General features: G+C 43.7%; 1 protein-coding gene across 1 annotated transcript in view; it reads left to right on the plus strand.

Moving 5' to 3' along the window:
• Positions 1 to 19,174, plus strand: part of FAXDC2 (fatty acid hydroxylase domain containing 2) — a 42,040-nt gene that overhangs the window by 9,030 nt on the left and 13,836 nt on the right. The window contains exons 3-5 of the mRNA XM_072990026.2: positions 979 to 1,070; positions 1,174 to 1,277; positions 9,761 to 9,882. Coding sequence (XP_072846127.2) covers positions 979 to 1,070; positions 1,174 to 1,277; positions 9,761 to 9,882 — 318 coding nt within the window. The remainder of the gene's footprint in view (positions 1 to 978; positions 1,071 to 1,173; positions 1,278 to 9,760; positions 9,883 to 19,174) is intronic.

Below are 19,174 nucleotides of genomic sequence, written 5' to 3' on the forward strand. Positions count from 1 at the left end.
ATAGGGATGAACTTGCTGGGTGGGTTATAGCTGGAATAGGCCTACTGAATCACTGGGGACTTGGCAAATCAACACCTATATAAATTCCATTGAGTCAGTAGGACTACTCTAGTTGTGGCTTACTGGATTTCAGCCACTATATATTTTTAATTATATTGTGAAACTGATGTGAGGTCTCTGCTGGAAATGTTTGTGTTGCAATTGGTTTCAGCTATAAATATATGTTTAACATTGTTTATTATTGTACTGCCTTTACAAGCTGCCCACAAATGGTGCAACTAAATATATGTTTACCAATGTTTATTATTATACTGTCTTTACAAGCTGCCCACAATAAAACACCTTAAAGGATGGCACTCTTTCAAAGAGCACAAGCCACTCCCAAAGCGTTGGGTAGCGTTGCCCACTCCTTGCTTAAATTATCATCTGCTAGGAACAAATAAGCTGGCTGAATAGCTCAGTGGTTTAGGTATCTGGTGGTGGAGCCAGGGGTTAAAAGTTCAATTCTCCATTTTGCCTCCTAGAGCAAAGAGCCAGCCAGTGTAATCATGGGCAAGCTGCACAATCCCAGAACTGTCCCCAGAAGGGAATGATAAACTTCTTTAGAGTATTCTTTACCTAGAAAATTCTAGAAAGGGTCAGCAAAAGTCAGAATTGACATGTCTAGGAACAAATGAAAAAGTGGGAACGCTAGTCCAGACTACCACTTTAAAGGCTCTTTAAGTCATTGGGAAGAAAATGTATACAGTGCTTCATATTTTCAATTTTATTCTTTTAGGACACAATGACAGTGGCAAAGATGTGTTTTCTATTCACCTGTGAGAAATATTCTGTTAAGGCAGTTTTTAATAAATTACATTTCTTGATATGTAATCTTTCCTGGTGCTTTTGTTTGTTTCCATTATACATGCCTCACTGCTCTGTGGCTTCTTTTTATTGTTGATGTATTGACAGAGGATATGTTCTTGTTGTTCTCAGGCATCAAAATTCTGGGGCTCAATGAAAACGACAGCCTTTGTATTGGGCTGCGGCCTGCTCATCTTCGTTACTTTCAGGAACTTGCCCACCTGGTAAGCCACCCACCCACCTCCTTGCAAGTCAGTGGTTTGGACAAGGAAATCTCCTCCATGGGACATATAATGCCACCTGTCACTAGGTTCTTTTGCTTTACAGGCACCTACAACATTTATGGGGAGCCTCTGGCGTCTTCTGGCAAACTCAATGGGAGAATCTGCACCATCTCCTAGGAGGAAACGAGTGGGCAATTTTCTTTTTAGGTGAGTTGGTTTGAGTGGGAAGTCAAGTCTGGAGGGGTGAAGTCTGGTTCTAACTCAAGAGAATGTTCTGGATGGAAAAGCATGACCTCTAAACTGTCTGCAGCCATATGAGTCGGACAGTTGACATCACTAGTCTCTATTTATTACCACATAAAAATGATGTGAGAGTGTGTTACTTTCCTGCCTGATATGGAAAAGATAATGCCCCGATCCACTACCCTCCTCTCCAAACCACACATATTCAGAACTATGTAGTGACTATTACGTTCTGAGTGGAAACTCATATATCAGTATTTATAAACACTACCCAATCTACTTTAAGCATTTTAATGGGACTATGGAAAAGTTACATTTCTGGACAGAACTCTTTAAGAATCTCCAAAGTCAGCATCATCACTCTGTCTTTACTGGGAGATGGTGGGACCTCTGTTCCAAACCACACCTTTTCGTAGCTTCAGCTTTAACTGATAATGAAAGTTTTGATGTATTTGCAAAGGAAGAATAGAATGAACAACCCTTTTCTTAATAATCTCTACCATGGATTTTGCCTTTTGCGTGGCTGTTGCATTTTAAGTGGACTGCAGCCCCTTTCCTGGCCAATCTTCCTTAGCCAAGAGTACTTCGGTAAGGTTAGATTTTGTTTCTTAAAACACATATACTGCATGAAATTTGGGGACTAGATAAAAGCTGGAATGGAACAGGCTGGAATAGGCCAGAACAGGGACTTCTTAATAAAAAGTGATGCCCCAAACAGTGGGATGTCCTGGCTAAACATCCAACAATATTTTAGACCTCAAATCAAATGAATTAATAGTCTTTCATTAATACTTTATTGCCTCAAAACCCATTCAAATGGCAACTTCTGAGTTAGGAAGTAAAAGGTGAAAGATTTATACAATCTGAAGAGAAACACATTCCAGGCATAAAATCAATATTGTGAAAAAAAGTGTTTTGGACTGGAGTATGTACCTATGGATGTTCTCTAACTTCTTGTATTGTTCCATTGACTTGTGTTTGAATGACAAATATAGTTTTCTTGGCTTGCCTTTAAATTGCTATTTTGAGACACTGTACAGAAATCAGATTCTTCTTTGTGGTCTCTGTGAATGCACATTAATGGGTTTTAGTGTCCCTGTGCAGAGAAAACTCGGAATATTCTAGAGCTTAAGCACATGGTGCTGGGACCTCCCCCACACTGCCCTTAATCCTAACCCCTGGCACTGAGTGCCTCAGTTCCTTTCTTTCCGCTGCTGCAGCAGCACCTCGACATTGGAGCTTACCTGTATTCTGTTAGGAAAACTTACCTTTTGTGGACCTCCCAGACTTCTGACTTGGACCGTTGACATTGCAAACTGCCTGTGAGTTAAAACAAAAGAAAAAACTGGACTGTTAGTACTTTGTTTTCATTCACCACCACATTTTTGGTTTTATTTATGGCCGCTTCAGGCCTCTTCAAGTGTTGTGAGACCTGCCTGAACAAAATAAGCCTTTTGGAGGGTCATTTGTTTTGTTTGGGCGAAGAACATCAGCCTGCCTTGTGTTCGGCCTGTAAAAACTTTACGCAACCGGCACTTAAATTGAGACTTCAGTGTCTCTGCTCCTTTTTGTGGGAGACATCCCTTTGCCCCTCGCAGAGACTGTCTATGGAGCCTGCCCAAGCTTGTCCATCAGAGCTTTCTCCAGGTTCAGGCCGTTCGTCATCTGCTAAGGCCTCAAAGGGGCTAAAAGGATGTCAAAATCCCATGTGTCTTTGTCGGGGTCGAGGTTGACGGCTACGGTATTGACACTGAAGCCTCCCTTGGTGTTGATGCTGAAAAAGAAGAAGAAGCCATCGGCCATGCAGAAGCCATCACAGGTGGAGGATAAGGCTGCACCTTCACCTCCAGCTGCCAATTGACCCTGTATGCCTCAGCATATTCTCGGGGGATGAGGAGGTTCCACACCCAATGCCGGATGCCGTGCCATCCCCGCAATTTAGTCAGTCTCTTGTTGCTGCTCCCAGACTTTGGAACTCCCTCCCACAGGAGGCCAGACTGGCCCCATCTTTGTTTTCCTTCCAAAAGCAAAGCCCCTTCTCTTCAAGCAAAGCTTCCCTCAGTAACCTGTGTGTGATTTTTAGACACATTGTTATGCATTACTGCTTTGACGGAATTGTTAATACTACTTGTGTTTTCAATTTTTGTGTTTTCTATGAGTGGCATTTTTAATTTTTTCTGTACTTATTGATCTTTGCCTTAATATTATCTTAACAATAATAAGATGCCTCCTTATTCATTGTTCATAGTTTCTAAACATTGTCTTTTAATGATGTTATCCACTGTTGTATACTCACTGTTTCCAATTTTAAATATTGTCTGTCATTCATGTAAGCCACCTTGGGTCCTTTCTGCCTGGAAGGAGAAAGGCAGGGTTAACATATTTTAAATAAATAAATAAAACAAATAATATTCATTGGGTTTGAGGTCTACAATATTGTTTGGATGCTTGTCCAGCACATCCTCCTTCCAGCCCATTTCATTCTGTTCCGAGTTAAAGATGTCCAGGTACTGTATACAGTGGGGTCTCGACTTACGAACTTAATCCGTATTGGAAGGCAGTTCTCAGGTCGAAAAGTTCTTAAGTCGAATCTGCATTTCCCATAGGAATGCATTGAAAACCATTTAATCCGTATCTGCTCTTTTCGGCCATAGAAACTAATGGGAAGCTGCTATTCTGCCTTCTGCCACTAGAGGGGGATATTTTTTTCTTTTTTCCTTTTAACCTAAGATGACTTTGTGACAAACCCAGACCTACTGGGATATGCCACACGTTAACTAAGCTGCCACCAACCATTCCCTATAAGAAGTCACACAGACCAGGGATGGATTTTCAACAAATAAAAGAATAAGGTTTATTTAAAACAACACACAGGGAAAATAAAATGATCAGGTGAATAAGATATAGTAACGTGGCTTAATCTCATTCATACATGCACACAGTTTGGTTCACACAGAACACTTAACTTGAAGCACAGACCCTGAACCTATCAGTTCTGGCTAACCAACAGACACCTGAACCTATCAGGTTGGTACTGACTGACACACAGTAGTACCCTGTCTGACACACAGACTCCCACTCAAGCTTCTTCTCTCAGCTCGTCTCCAGCTCTCCTCACACGCTCCACATATATATACAGTACAGCCCCTCCTCCTGATGTCCCGCCTTCCACTCCCCATAGGATGGAACTTTCCCTCCAAACCCATGACAGACAGGTAACATCAGTGCTGTATGTAACACCTCCCCTCTTTATAAGTTGTTTTGTAGGGGGAAAGCTAAGGTGCTTTTTCCCAAAAAACAACCTGGATAAAACACACAACAGTTATACATACAATATCATACTTACTTATACTTACATTCTAAGTTAACCATATCAATTAGGCATTTAAACATTTACCATATACATTACATCAAGTTACCTTTATTCATACAAACCAAATTCAAAAAAACCAGGTACATTTAACCTTTGGTCACCAACATATATATACATAGTCCATGTTTCTTTCGCCGTCTTCATTCTTCAGGTCTTCTTGACAAGGCGTCAGCAACACAGTTCACTGACCCTCTGACCACCTTCACTTCAAAGTCATAGTCCTGCAGGTTTAAAGCCCACCTCATAAGTTTGCTATTGTGGGTTTTCATTGTCTTTAACCATTGCAGTGGTGAATGGTCAGTGCACAGAACAAAATGTCTTCCCCAGATGTAAGGCTTGGCCTTCTGGATCGCGTAGACTATTGCCAGGCACTCCTTCTCCACGGTTGCCAAATGTCTCTCACCTTTCTGGAGTTTCCTACTCAGGTAGGACACTGGATGCTGGTCACCATTCTCATCCTCCTGGCAAAGAACCGCTCCTACCCCGCTGTTAGACGCATCGGTGTAGATGATGAACTCCCGGTCGAAGTCTGGAGCACGCAGCACTGGATAGTTGATTAGCGCCTGCTTCAACCTCTGGAACGCCTCCTCACAGTCGCTGGTCCACGGGATGCGGTCATCAGCCTTCTTCCTCGTCAGATCGGTCAGCGGAGCCGCAATCTCGCTAAACCTCGGGATGAACTTTCTGTAGTAGCCCACCAACCCAAGAAATGATTCGACTTTTTTCTTGGTGTTGGGTCTGGGCCAATCACGAACAGCTTCTATTTTGGCCTCCAGGGGTTTTATCACTCCTCCCCCTACCATGTGACCCAAGTATTTTATTTCTGGGCTACCCAGCTGCAGTTTGTTCTCTTTGCAGGGCCTAGGCCAAAGCACTTCCTCCCCTGGGTCAAAGTACCTCTCCCTGCCTTCCTGGTCATCCCAAGCTTTCTTTCTGACCTTTTGAGCTTGCAGGGTCTCTGTTGCTAGCTCTAGGTTTCTCTTTAGGTCTTTCCTTAAAGAGTCTATATATGTCACAACGTCTTGTGGGTCATCCTGGGTGATCTGCTCCCAATTTTGTTTGATCAAATCAAGGGGCCCTTTCACCCTTCTCCCAAATAAAAGTTCAAATGGACTGAACCCGGTACTGGCTTGTGGCACTGATCAATAAGCAAACAAAAGGGATTGCAGCTTCTGGTCCCAATTGTTTGGATTCTCTGCCAAGTAAGCCCTAATCCTGCGCATTAGAGTCCCATTGAACTTCTCAGTTAACCCATTACTTTCAGGGTGATAGGCAGTGGTTTCCTTGTGCTTAATTCCACAGATTTGCCACAACCGTTTCATGAGCTTCGATGTGAACGATGCGCCCAAATCTGTGATTATTTCTGAGGCAAATCCCATCCTGGACATATACCCCACCAAGGCATCTGCCACTGTGTTAGTTTCAATGTTAGTCAAGGGTATGGCTTCAGGGTACCTCGTGGCATGGTCCACAATGGTGAGAATGAACCTGTTCCCCCTCTTTGTGGCCTTGGGCAAAGGTCCCACAATATCCACCCCTATACATTTGAATGGAGTGTCAATCACAGGCAAAGGGCACAACTTTGCTTTGGTCCTGTCGCGGCTATTCCCCTGCCTTTGACACACATCACATTGTTTACAGAACTCCCTGATCTGCTTCCCTATGTCAGGCCAGTAAAAATTCTGTGTGATTCTCTGCTGTGTTTTGTTCACCCCTAAGTGTGCAGCAAACATGTCAGAGTGCCCCCTTTGTAAGATCATGGGGCGATACTTTTCAGGCACCACTAGCTGACTTCTGATCCCATCTCCCCCTTTTGAGATATTCCTCAGGGTCTCTCTATACAAAATCCCCTTTTTCTCTAGAAATCTCACTGGGGTTTCAGGTGTTAGCTGGGCGTCAGTCACCTGTTCAAAACACTTTTGGAGAGTGGCGTCTGCCTTTTGCTCTTGGCCAAATCGGCTGTCTGTGGTTAAGGTTTCCACCACAGCTTCTGAACTCCCCTCTGCTTCCGTCTCTGGCTCATCAGTACCCCCCTGAACTGTCCCCGTGGTGGCTTGTGAACGTGTAATCACTAGCACCCGTTTCACATGTTCAGCCAGGTCATTTCCCACGAGCACGGCTGCTGGCAGAGTCGATGAAATCGCTAGCCGCCAAACTCCCCTCCAGCCTTGAAAGTTCACAGGTACCTCCGCTACTGGCAGTGAGATCACCTGCCCCTCAATCCCTGCCACCTTCATGCTCTCATTTGGGATTATATACTCCCTAGGAATGATATCTGGATGGCACAGGGTCACCTGGGAACAAGTGTCCCTCAGCCCCCGATACTGATGGTCAAGTATTCCTACGTCCACCCCTGCGCTTTCAAACAACTGAGAATCTGTTCTCACGAGCAAGCAGCGCTTGACCTCCACAAGAGGACCATTTTCCTCAGCCTGATCAGCAGATGTAACTGTTCCAGATTGAGTAGTCATGGCAACAGGCTCCCTCAGTGACAAGGGGCTTTGCTCTTTCTGGACACAGAACACAGCTTTTGGCTTGGTTCCACTCGAATCCTGAGGCACAATTCCTTTTAGCTGCTTTAATTTCTCACACTCTGAGATTAGATGGCCCTTTCCCTGACAGAAATAACATTTTCTGCTATATTTTGAGTCTTTCTCATCTTGTTTTGGTTTTCCCTCCAAAATCTGAGGTCTTGGTTTCATGTCTGAGGGCTTCCCTTCACCATGGGCCCCTCCCCCTTGCTGGCTTTTCCCTGGTCCCTGAGAGTACTTGCTGTAGGTTTCTTTGGGTTTATCTACAGATTTCCACTCAGCACCTAAGGGTTTTCTTATTTGATAAATAAAATCTGCAATCTCTGCTGCTTCGGCCACAGATTTCGGTTTCCTTTCCCTCACCTGGAATTTCAGTTCCCCATGCAGGACTGAATAGAACTGTTCCAGCGCTATCAAGTCTTTGAGCTGCTGAAAGGTCTCTGTCCCCTCCTGAGATAGCCATTTCTCTAGCAGCCTCACCAATTGGGCCCCCACTTGGGTAAAAGTCTGCTCTAGTTTCTTGGTGATTGACCTGAATCTTTGCCTCAGCTGTTCCGCATTTATCCCATGTCTTGCAAACACCAGTTTTTTAAACTCTGCAAAATCTTTCATCAGTTCCTGTGGCATCTCTGAATAAACTTCAGCAAGGCTGCCACTGATTAAAGATCGCATGATGATCATCTTCTCAGTTTCCCTTACTGAGAAGTCCACAAACGCTCTTTCCACTAAGGAAAAGAACACCTCAGGACAATCTCCCTTGTGGTACACAGGGAATTTCTTCAGGTCAGCTTTAGACAATTGGCCTCCCTCAGAATCCCTATTGTTATTATTGTTCTGATTCATCAGTTCCAGTTTTCTTAACTCAAACGCCATTCTTTCTTTTTCCAGAGCAATTTTCTCTCTCTCCCTCTCCATTTCCATTCTCTGTCTCTCTAATCTTTCTTCTTTTTCCATTCTCTCTATCTCAAATTGCCTTTTTTCTCTCTCTAATCTTTCCTCCTTTTCCATTCTCTCTCTCTCTAATCTTTCCTCCATTTCCCTCACCCTCAGTTCATGCTGTTGGGCTAGGAGCAATTTTCTGAGTTCTGGGTTCTGTTCTCCCGTGCTGTCACCTTGCACTGAGCCAAATTCATCCTCAGAACCTTGGTCAACCTGGGGGTCTTTCACTTCACCCATTTCTGCCATTTGGCTTCGAGTCAAGGGCATAATCCCCCCCCCCAGAACAGGCTGCTTTCAAAAGTCAAGCCTCAAAATAAAGCGACCACTTTTTTTTTTTTGCCTCAGAACCAGCTTTCTCTATAGATTGCTGCTGTCCTTCAGCACTAACTTGCAACAGTTGCGAGCCAGAGTCTACCCCCCTCTGCTAGGCCTCTCAGCAGGCAGGCTAAAGTACTTCTACTTTACAGTTTTGCCTCAGCTTTTTCCCGCCAAAACAGGCTGCCTCAGAGCTCCCTAATCTAGCCCCCAATCTGAGGTTACACGTTCTTCTACTAGTGCACCCCCCCGTGAGGCACACCTAGAAGATTACCTACGCGCTCTCAGATTGTCCCTGACTAGACCCCCCTTGCTCTGGGCACACTTGCCAAGGCTTTGCTGTACCACTGGACAACTGGACCAGTCGTATCCCACACGCTGGACACCAATCAATGTGACAAACCCAGACCTACTGGGATATGCCACACGTTAACTAAGCTGCCACCAACCATTCCCTATAAGAAGTCACACAGACCAGGGATGGATTTTCAACAAATAAAAGAATAAGGTTTATTTAAAACAACACACAGGGAAAATAAAATGATCAGGTGAATAAGATATAGTAACGTGGCTTAATCTCATTCATACATGCACACAGTTTGGTTCACACAGAACACTTAACTTGAAGCACAGACCCTGAACCTATCAGTTCTGGCTAACCAACAGACACCTGAACCTATCAGGTTGGTACTGACTGACACACAGTAGTACCCTGTCTGACACACAGACTCCCACTCAAGCTTCTTCTCTCAGCTCGTCTCCAGCTCTCCTCACACGCTCCACATATATATACAGTACAGCCCCTCCTCCTGATGTCCCGCCTTCCACTCCCCATAGGATGGAACTTTCCCTCCAAACCCATGACAGACAGGTAACATCAGTGCTGTATGTAACAGACTTAGCTTTAAAAAAAGGAAAAAAAGAGTTCGTAACTCGAATCTAAGTTCGTAAGTCGAGTCCATATATTCCTATGAGAGCGGTTCGTAAGTCAACACGTTCGTATGTCGAGCCGTTCGTAAGTCGAGACCTCACTGTATGTTTTTTAACTCCAGCCCCCAGAATTCCCCAGGCAGCATAGAATTGGAGTCCAAAAATTCAGATTTGTACACCTCTAGTCTGAATAGCTTGGTGTCTCCCTCACATTGAGCTCAAATGTCAGCTCCAGATTTGATTTATGAAAAAATAAAAACAAAAAGTGTCACTCTTTATGCAGAATCAGAGCAGAAGGTAGCTCTCTTGTCGTTGTTCACACACTCATTCTCCTCACACATTCTTTCCTTGCACTTCAGGCCCTATACTGCTTCCTTTCCTCATTTTTTGGACTTTCAATGGAATATTACTGGCAGCAGATGTGACCGGGAAGCCTCGTTTCATTACACAATACCGAATTCAGTTGGGGAAGAATGATCCTGTAAGTGTTTTTTCCCACCTCACAATTAGCTTCCCTCCAGGTTTGAATATAATCTCTTTTTCTCTGAAAGAGAGATTATTTTACCCCACTTCAGGTACCCTTTCTGCATTATCTAGGATATTACATGTACTGTAGCTAATTTTTAAAATTGTCCATTTGGAAAGACTTTTCCATGATTACCTCATTGTTTTCCCTCCTTCACATAGATGCAGGAATGTACACAGGTTTCCTCAACGCACGACATCCTAGCACCCTGTGATAAAGTAAGGCAATACTATTTCCAGGACTAAGAAGGTTGGGACTGTTTAAGACAGTGGTTTCCAACCTTGTATCCCCAGATATTCTTGGATTATGACCCCTGGAGATCCTGGTCGGCACAGTGATGAAGGCTTCCGGGCCACAAATATCTGGGCAACCAAGTTGGGGCCAAAGATAATCAAGTCTGTGTTTGTGTGTAACACCTAAATGGAAATTTGAACCCAGCTCTCAGGGCTGGTGTCACCATTAAGCTGAATGAAGGCAGCACCTCAAGCAGATGTTTGTTATCACAGGCGGAAAGCAAATTGTCCACTATACTAATTGTGTTCTTATTGCCAGTTTGGGGCATAGGGAAAGGGGCACTGTCCCATGTCGAGCAGCAGAGTTTTTTTGGCTGAACCTCAGCTCCCTCCTGTAATACACTAACTGCCATGTCTCACTGGCTCGTGTTACGTTTTGGAAAATAATTCAGTTGGGCTTCTTTCCTAGATATTGGGGGGGGGGGGGCTGGTTCAGTTCCTTCACATGGTCACTTACATGTTCATGTTACTGTGTGGAGAGGGACTAAAGTGCAAGGTTATATATTCAACCTGACAACTCTTTTCATAAGTGGAACAATGTATTTTCCACTGTGGAGATGGGTGAACTGCTGGAACACAATTTAATCTCAGAGTCCAGATTCTTATCTTTTAAAAAAAAAGCATACAAGAGACAGATACTGTCTGACACTTATTCCAGTTGCTGTTGTAAATGAACAACTTCATAGGACTTGGAAAGGTAAAGTGGAAACCACTACTTTGCTTATGCCTTTTTTTTCCAGCACCAAATAAACGGGAGACTTGATGTCTCTATGCTCTATCTTCATGTTAATTACTCACCATACTCTGAAACAATACATTCCATCCACACACAGTATTCTAGTTAATTATTAGAAACGTCCTCATTATTTGATTTTGGTAGAGATAACAGTAACAAACTACTGAGAGCTTGGTTACACACAGAAAAACATACAGTACTATTTGAATTGGATTTGGAATGCTCGAAATTTTTATTTATTTATTTATTTATTTATTTATTTATTTATTTATTTATTTATTTATTTAGAAAGGTGACTACATGATACACATGAAAGCACAGTTCTTTCTGTGCTGGGAAATGTGGTTTTTGGCTGAAAGTGAGGTATTTCTCAGCTGCAAGAGTGTCATTTATTTTATATCCCTTCTGAAACTGATTTATTTCAATTCATTTTGGTGTATGCGAATTCCTATGTCAGTGTAAATGGTGTGTGTGGTTGTGCATTTTATGTTCCCTCTCCTTCTCCTCTCTCTCTATCTCTTCTTGGGGAGCCAAGAAGTGCCAATCTGGTGAATATCTCTGGTCAGTTTCAGCATCAGCTCCATTCCTTCCTTCCTTCCCTCGCTCCCTCCCTCCCTCCCTCCCTCCCTCTCTGTCTATCTGTCCCTGCATGTGCCAGGCTGCAAGAAAACCTCTATTGTTTTTCTTTTTCTATCCGTCACTCTGTGCTAGTGCTAAAGCCTGGGTAGCCCCTCATCTAATATATATATAAAACTCAGTTTAAAAATGGATTAAAAGTTTTCCCAAGAGGATGTACACATTGACCTAAAACCCACGACTACCAGGTGACTTTAAACAAAACTCAAAAAACCCTATCCATAATCTGATTTATTTCATTCATGTAACCGTGCCCTGATACACTTTATTACCTTGGTTTTGTAACCCAAAATAAGTACCAGACTTTCTCCCTACGATATTAAGAAAGGGAAGGATCTCAGCAGCCAAACCCAGCCCCCTACAGTACTGAGGCTTCATTTGTCCTAAAGTAATGCCCAAATCATGGAAAGCCATTTTAACTGGAGCTGTGCCTTTAAGGTTTTAGATGAATACCAGGCAACAGTTACAAACTTGATTTAATCAATTAAACAACATTCAAAAGTGTGTGCAGACAGGAACAGGAATTAACCTTTTACTGTGGAGCAGTATGAAGATATTGGGAAGAAATGGGCTAAATGACATGTTCTTTTTATCTGACAAGTTAACATTATGTTCATATGTGAAATGGCCTTATAGGCCCCTTCCAATTCAATTATTCTATGATTCTATGAAGTACAGGTAAAAATCAAAAATAAATAATTTTTTTAATAGTTAGATTATTTTTTTTTACTAGAAGCAGGGTACTTCAACAGCATTATCTTGGCCATTTACTAGATCTTCTTTAGTCCATATGGTGGGGCATAAATTGCATGCACATAAATGCTACATGGATTGAATTTCTCCACAGTCACAGAAAATTTGTCCTGTATCCAAGTTGCTCCATTTCACTTTATTATTCTTTGATCTTCTTACTTCCCTTTAAAGTCTATTAAGTGACTTCCAAGTGGTCCAGCCAAGGTCGTGTCCTGGCGAGAGACACTCTTTGGCATTCATTCATTAGGCAAGATGTGTTGGTTTTGCTTTCCATAGTTTTAAACTAGCCTCTTCTGGTTTAATATTTAAACCACAAAATGTTCCCCCTAGTGTGGTGCAGTATTACCTTATTTCGTTCAGTTTTTACTAACACCTTTTGACACACTTTTTAAAGTGGGGGGTTAGATTTCAGGCAGCTTGTAATAATCCTGCATGATTAATTAACAGCTACATCCACTTGTTTGGCATGTGCTGATTTATACCATATGACACTAGCATATTCTGCTTTGGAAGTAGCACAGAGACAAAGCTGTTCTTCTTGTTTGTGGGTGTGCACCCCAGTCTGACCCAGCCAGTTTCCTAGGTATGTTATTCTGGAAGTAACTTTCTGTTTGGTGTTTAAGCAATTTTTTTTTGCAGGAAAGGGTTCAATCCCAAGTGATGCCCAAATACTTTGGGATAGGTTGTGTGTTGTGTGTGTTTAGTCGTTTAGTCGTGTCCGACTCTTCGTGACCCCATGGACCAGAGCACGCCAGGCCCTCCTGTCTTCTACTGCCTCCCGGAGTTGTGTCAGGTTCATGTTGGTTGCTTCGCAGACACTGTCCAGCCATCGCATCCTTGGTCGTCCCCTTCTCCTCTTGCCATCACACCTTCCTAACATCAAGGTTTTTTCCAAGGACTCTTTTCTTCTCATGAGATGGCCAAAGTACTGGAGCCTCAGCTTCAGGATCTGTCCTTCAAGTGAGCATTCAGGGTTGATTTCCTTTAGAACTGATAGGTTTGTTCTCCTTGCAGTCCAGGGGATTCTCAAGAGCCTCCTCCAGCACCACAATTCAAAGGCATCAATTCTTCGGCGGTCTGCTTTCTTTATGGTCCAGCTCTCACTTCCATACATCACGACAGGAAAAACCATAGCTTTGACTATTCGGACTTTTGTTGGCAAGGTGATGTCTCTGCTTTTCAAGATGCTGTCAAGATTTGTCATCGCTTTCCTCCCAAGAAGAAGGCGTCTTTTAATTTCAGGGCTGCTGTCTCCATCTGAAGTAATCATGGAGCCCAGGAAGATAAAATTTGACACTGCCTCCATATCTTCCCCTTCTATTTCCCAGGAGGTGATGGGACCAGTGGCCATAATCTTAGTTTTTTTGATGTTGAGTTTCAGACCGTTTTTTGCACTCTCCTCTTTCACTCTCATTACAAGGTTCTTTAATTCCTCCTCACTTTCTGCCATCAGAGTGGTATCATCTGCATATCGGAGGTTGTTGATATTTCTTCCGGCAATCTTAATTCCGGCTTGGGTTTCTTCCAGTCCAGCCTTCCGCATGATGTATTCTGCATATAAGTTAAATAAGCTGGGGGACAATATACAGCCTTGCCGTACTCCTTTCCCAATTTTGAACCACTCAGTTGTTCCATGACCAGTTCTAACTGTTGCTTCCTGTCCCACATATAGGTTTCTCAGGAGACAGATAAAGTGGTCAGGCACTCCCATTTCTTTAAGAACTTGCCATAGTTTGCTGTGGTCCACACAGTCAAAGGCTTTCGCATAGTCAATGAAGCAGAAGTAGATATTTTTCTGGAACTCTCTGGCTTTCTCCATAATCCAGCGCAAGTTAGCAATTTGGTCTCGAGTTCCTCTGCCTCTTCGGAATCCAGCTTGTACTTCTGGGAGTTCTCGGTCCACATACTGCTGAAGCCTACCTTGGAGGATTTTGAGCATAACCTTGCTAGCGTGCGAAATGAGTGCAATTGTACGGTAGTTGGAGCATTCTTTGGCACTGCCTTTCTTTGGGATTGGGATGTAGACTGATCTTTTCCAATCCTCTGGCCACTGTTGAGTTTTCCAAACTTGCTGGCATATTGAATGTAGCACCTTAACCGCATCATCTTTCAAGATTTTAAATAATTCAACTGGAATGCCATCACCTCCACTGGCCTTGTTGTTAGCCAGGCTTTCTAAGGCCCACTTGACTTCGCTCTCCAGGATGTCTGGCTCAAGGTCAGCAACTACATTGTCTGGGTTGTCCGGGATATCCACATCTTTCTGATATAATTCCTCTGTGTATTCTTGCCACCTCTTCTTGACGTCTTCTGCTTCTGTTAGGTCCCTCCCATTTTTGTCTTTTATCATGTTCATCTTTGCGCAAAATGTTCCTCTAATATGTCCAATTTTCCTGAACAGATCTCTGGTCTTTCCTTTTCTGTTATCTTCCTCTATTTCTTTGCATTGTTCATTTAAGAAGGCCCTCTTGTCTCTCCTTGCTATTCTTTGGAAGTCTGAATTCAAGTTTCTGTAACTTTCCCTATCTCCCTTGCATTTTGCTTCCCTTCTCCTCTCTGCTATTTCTAAGGCCTCGTTGGACAGCCACTTTGCTTTCTTGCATTTCCTTTTCTTTGGGATGGTTTTCGTTGCTGCCTCCTGGACAATGTTACGAGCCTCTATCCAAAGTTCTTCAGGCACTCTGTCCACCAAATCTAGTTCCTTAAATCTTTTCTTTACTTCCACTGTGTATTCATAAGGGATTTGGTTTAGATTATACCTGAGTGGCCCAGTGGTTTTTCCTAATCTCTTCAGTCTAAGCTTGAATTTTGCTATGAGAAGCTGATGATCAGAACCGCAGTCAGCTCCAGGTCTTGTTTTTGCTGACTGTATAGAGCTTCTCCATCTTTGGCTGCAGAGAATATAATCAATCTGATTTCGATATTGCCCATCTGGTGATTTCCATGTATAGAGTCGCCTCTTGTGTTGTTGGAAAAGAGTGTTTGTGATGACCAGCTTATTCTCTTGACAAAACTCTATTAGCCTTTGTCCTGCTTCGTTCTGAACTCCAAGGCCAAACTTCCCTGTTGTTCCTTTTATCTCTTGGCTCCCTACTTTAGCATTCCAATCCCCTAGAATGAGAAGAACATCTTTCTTTGGTGTCAGTTCTAGAAGGTGTTGTAAATCTTCATAGAATTGTTCAATTTCAGTCTCCTCAGCAATGCTGGTTGGTGCATAAACTTGGATTATTGTGATGTTGAATGGTCTGCCTTGGATTCGTATTGACATCATTCTATCATTTTTGAGATTGTATCCCATTACAGCTTTTCCCACTCTTTTGTTGACTATGAGGGCTACTCCATTCCTTCTACGGGATTCTTGCCCACAATAGTAGATATGATAATCATCTGAGCTGAATTCGCCCATTCCTGTCCATTTTAGTTCACTGATGCCCAGGATGTTGATGTTTATTCTTGCCATCTCCTGTTTGACCACCTCCAGCTTCCCAAGGTTCATAGATCTTACATTCCAGGTTCCTATGCAGTATTTTTCTTTGCAGCATTGGATTTTCCTTTCACTTCCAGGCACGTCCACAGCTGAGCGTCCTTTCAGCTTTGGCCCAACCACTTCATTAGCTCTGGAGCTACTTGTACTTGTCCTCCGCTCTTCCTCAGTAGCATGTTGGACGCCTTCCGACCTGAGGGGCCCATCTTCCAGCGTCATATCTTTTAGCCTTTTGTTTCTGATCATGGGGCGTTCTTGGCAAAGATACTGGAGTGGCTTGCCATTTCTTACTCCAGGTGGATTGCGTTTAGTCGGAACTCTCCACTATGTCCTGTCCGTCTTGGGTGTCCCTGCACGGCATAGCCCATAGTTTCTCTGAGTTACTCAAGCCCCTTCGCCACGACAAGGCAGCAATCCATGAAGGAGTTGGGATAGGTTAGTGTTCCAAAATCTTGCTTTCTCAGCTAACTTGGAGCTTTTGCTCGGCTTCTTTAAATGGAAGATGCAGCCATGTTTTTAAAGGGTTTGGTTTCAGCTGGTCATTTTTATAATGTAAAAAGTTAGCAGGTGCTCAGTGACCTCAGAGGTTTACTCCTGGACTGCCAAAGCAAGATCATCAGCATAGCTGAAACTCTTGGAGGACCAGGAATGTTGGTTGATAATTTGTGTACATGTTTAAAAGTAAAGTAATTTTCATGCCTTACCTTACTCCAGCTAGAGATTGCTAGCTTGTTTGTCCTGAAACTGTTTCTTCTCTTGTTTATCATGAAATTTCAAAGTATTCTTTGATTTGTGGAGAATGTCTCTTCCTGCCAGATGGTAGAGAAATCTGAGTCAGGGTAAGAACTCCCATTAAGGAAACAATTGTCCTGAAGACAATTGAAAGGGATTACAGGCAATCCTGGCGATGTGACTTCAAGCCTATTATAAGGTATATAAGAGCCTGAGAGAGACATTAACTGAAGCCTAGCATCCTCTTAATGAGGTTTGCCTCCTTGCATTGGTCTCTTATTCCTGAGGAACCAGGTTCTATTTGGGGCACACATGAGATCTAATAGGCTTTTAACAATCATGACTGAGCATCTCACCTCAATGCCATTTAGTTAGGATAGTTTTTAACATTTTACCTGGTTTTAATCATTCAGTGGATTTAAATTAGTTATATGGTTTAATTGGTTTTTAATGTATATCTTACTATGTTTTAAAGTCTATATTTTTTAATACTGTGAGCTACCTTGAGTCCCCTTATTGGGAGAATGGTGGCCTATAAAGACAAATAAACATAGATTAACTAGACCTTTGTTATTTTTCCTACATGTGTGTCTTCTTTGAAATGGTCCAGATTGGGTTTGTAACTTTGAGGCAAGGAGAGCAGATTTGGGGAGTAGTGGCAGTAATTCTGGGTGCACTGAGCACTGTTGAATAATACTCCCTAAAAGACACAGCCACAGAAAGGAGGCTGCATGTCAGGATCTGGGGCGAAACTGTCCAGATTGTGCTTGATAGCTCTCTCATCTCTTGCCCATTCCTTGGATCTTTCCACCAGTACAGGTGTTGTACTTTGACAAGCAGCCATAAAGCAGTAAACTGGTGGTTGCCAGTGAGGTTAATTGTAACCGTTTTGCAAGAGTATCCTAAATTACTTATAATCCACTTGTGAGAACTTTGTCATAGTAACATCCTAGTTTGTCATTAAATGGCTGATATTTCAGCATTGAAAACTTCTACAGTTTCAACAAGCACGAGAACAGGGGTAATTCCAGGGCTCTGGACTCCACTGGGTTTTACTCTGAGTCAGAGGACCCCCCAGGAAAGGGGGGGGAGTTCCCACAGGAGAGTGGGACCTGTTACAAGTGGGGGCTTTGGAAACGCCAAATTTCAGATGGCAGTCTGTCTTTTGGAAGCTTTTCACTTCCCACACGCAACTGTCTCGTGAAGTCGCCATGATGGTGAGTTAGCTGCTCAGAGAGGGGAGGTAGAAGATTTATTATCTGACTGCAGGAACAGAGATTAACGATCTGCTGCTAATCTACAGCAAGTAAAAGATCAGATCTGCTCTTTGAAAGCTGATAAGAAGGAAGATCTCAAGCGGCATAACTTTGTTAATGCCTATAACATTGGAGTTTTTCTTACTACGTCACAACTTGGAAACGAAACCAACTCTGTTCTTCTTCTCTCTTAACCCTCCCTCCCAGAGAAACTGGCTTTTCATAAATCCATAAAGTCAGGACTTAAGAACTCTAAATAACTCTGCATAATTTAACCTATGTGACTCTACATCTAGCTACAAGGTGGATTATAAATCAAATAACATCCTCGTAAGACTTTAAGTGCAGACTAGCTAATAAATGAGGGAAATCTGAGTAATTAACCTGCTGACTGCTACAGCCATGGATGGAGGGAGAGACCCATTATTGGAACCCACAATCAATTACTTTAAGGCAGTGGTCAGGGAACGGGGTAAATTACCCCAAATGGGATAAAAATGAAAATCCTGGGGGTAATGAGGACGTGACCCTAACCCCCTTCGCTCCTCCTCCACCTCTTCTGCCGGGAGGGGGGTCCCCGGAAGCCCGATCATCACCCTTCCCACCCCCTTCTCCGGCCCAGCTGCAACCGAACCACAGCCGATGGTGGCCGGCGACGGGCGGGAGGCGGAGGCGGGGCTGGCCATGGTGGAGGGCAAGGCCGAGGTGAGTGGCTGGAGCACCCCAGCCAGGAGGAGCTTCTCCTTCCAGTGCCTGGAGAGGTGGACTGCAGCGGAGGGGGAAGGGCGCGGCCACGATGGCAGCATGCCCCGTCCCCAGAGGAGCCCATTGGGCGGCTTTGGCAGTGCCTCTGCACTGGCCAGCTGGGCCTGGAGGAGCATCTTGCCCTCCATGTGGCAGGTGTCACAGCGCTTCAATGCTGAGGCCCGTGGCCGCCCCAGCGAGCAGCCGCCAGAGCCGGTGCCAGAGCAGGAGGTGGTGGCGTGTGCCTCCAGAGGGCAAGCCACCTGCTGCTCTTCAGCAGTCGCCCAGGAGCTGTCCGCTGGTGGAGAAAGGGACTGAGCACAGCCCCGCCAGGCAGCAAAGGAGGAGGAGGCCCGGGCAGTGAGGCTTGCGTTCAACTGGCTGCGTGGCAGCCTTCAACTGGCTGCGTGTGACCGAGATCCTTCCTTTCAAATCAAGGGGGTAATGTCGGCGAATATAATTTTTTTAGGGGATAAAAGGTAAAAAAGTTCCTTGACCCCTGCTTTAAGGGACTTCTTCAAGAATGTCAATCGAATATAATCAATCATTTCAAGGTTCAACTCGAGGAGGTGGGAACAGACTTGAAGATGACATTTCTTTCTCTGCATGAAAA

The sequence above is a fragment of the Pogona vitticeps genome, chromosome 2, assembly GCF_051106095.1.
Source record: "Pogona vitticeps strain Pit_001003342236 chromosome 2, PviZW2.1, whole genome shotgun sequence".
Taxonomy (NCBI): domain Eukaryota; kingdom Metazoa; phylum Chordata; class Lepidosauria; order Squamata; family Agamidae; genus Pogona; species Pogona vitticeps.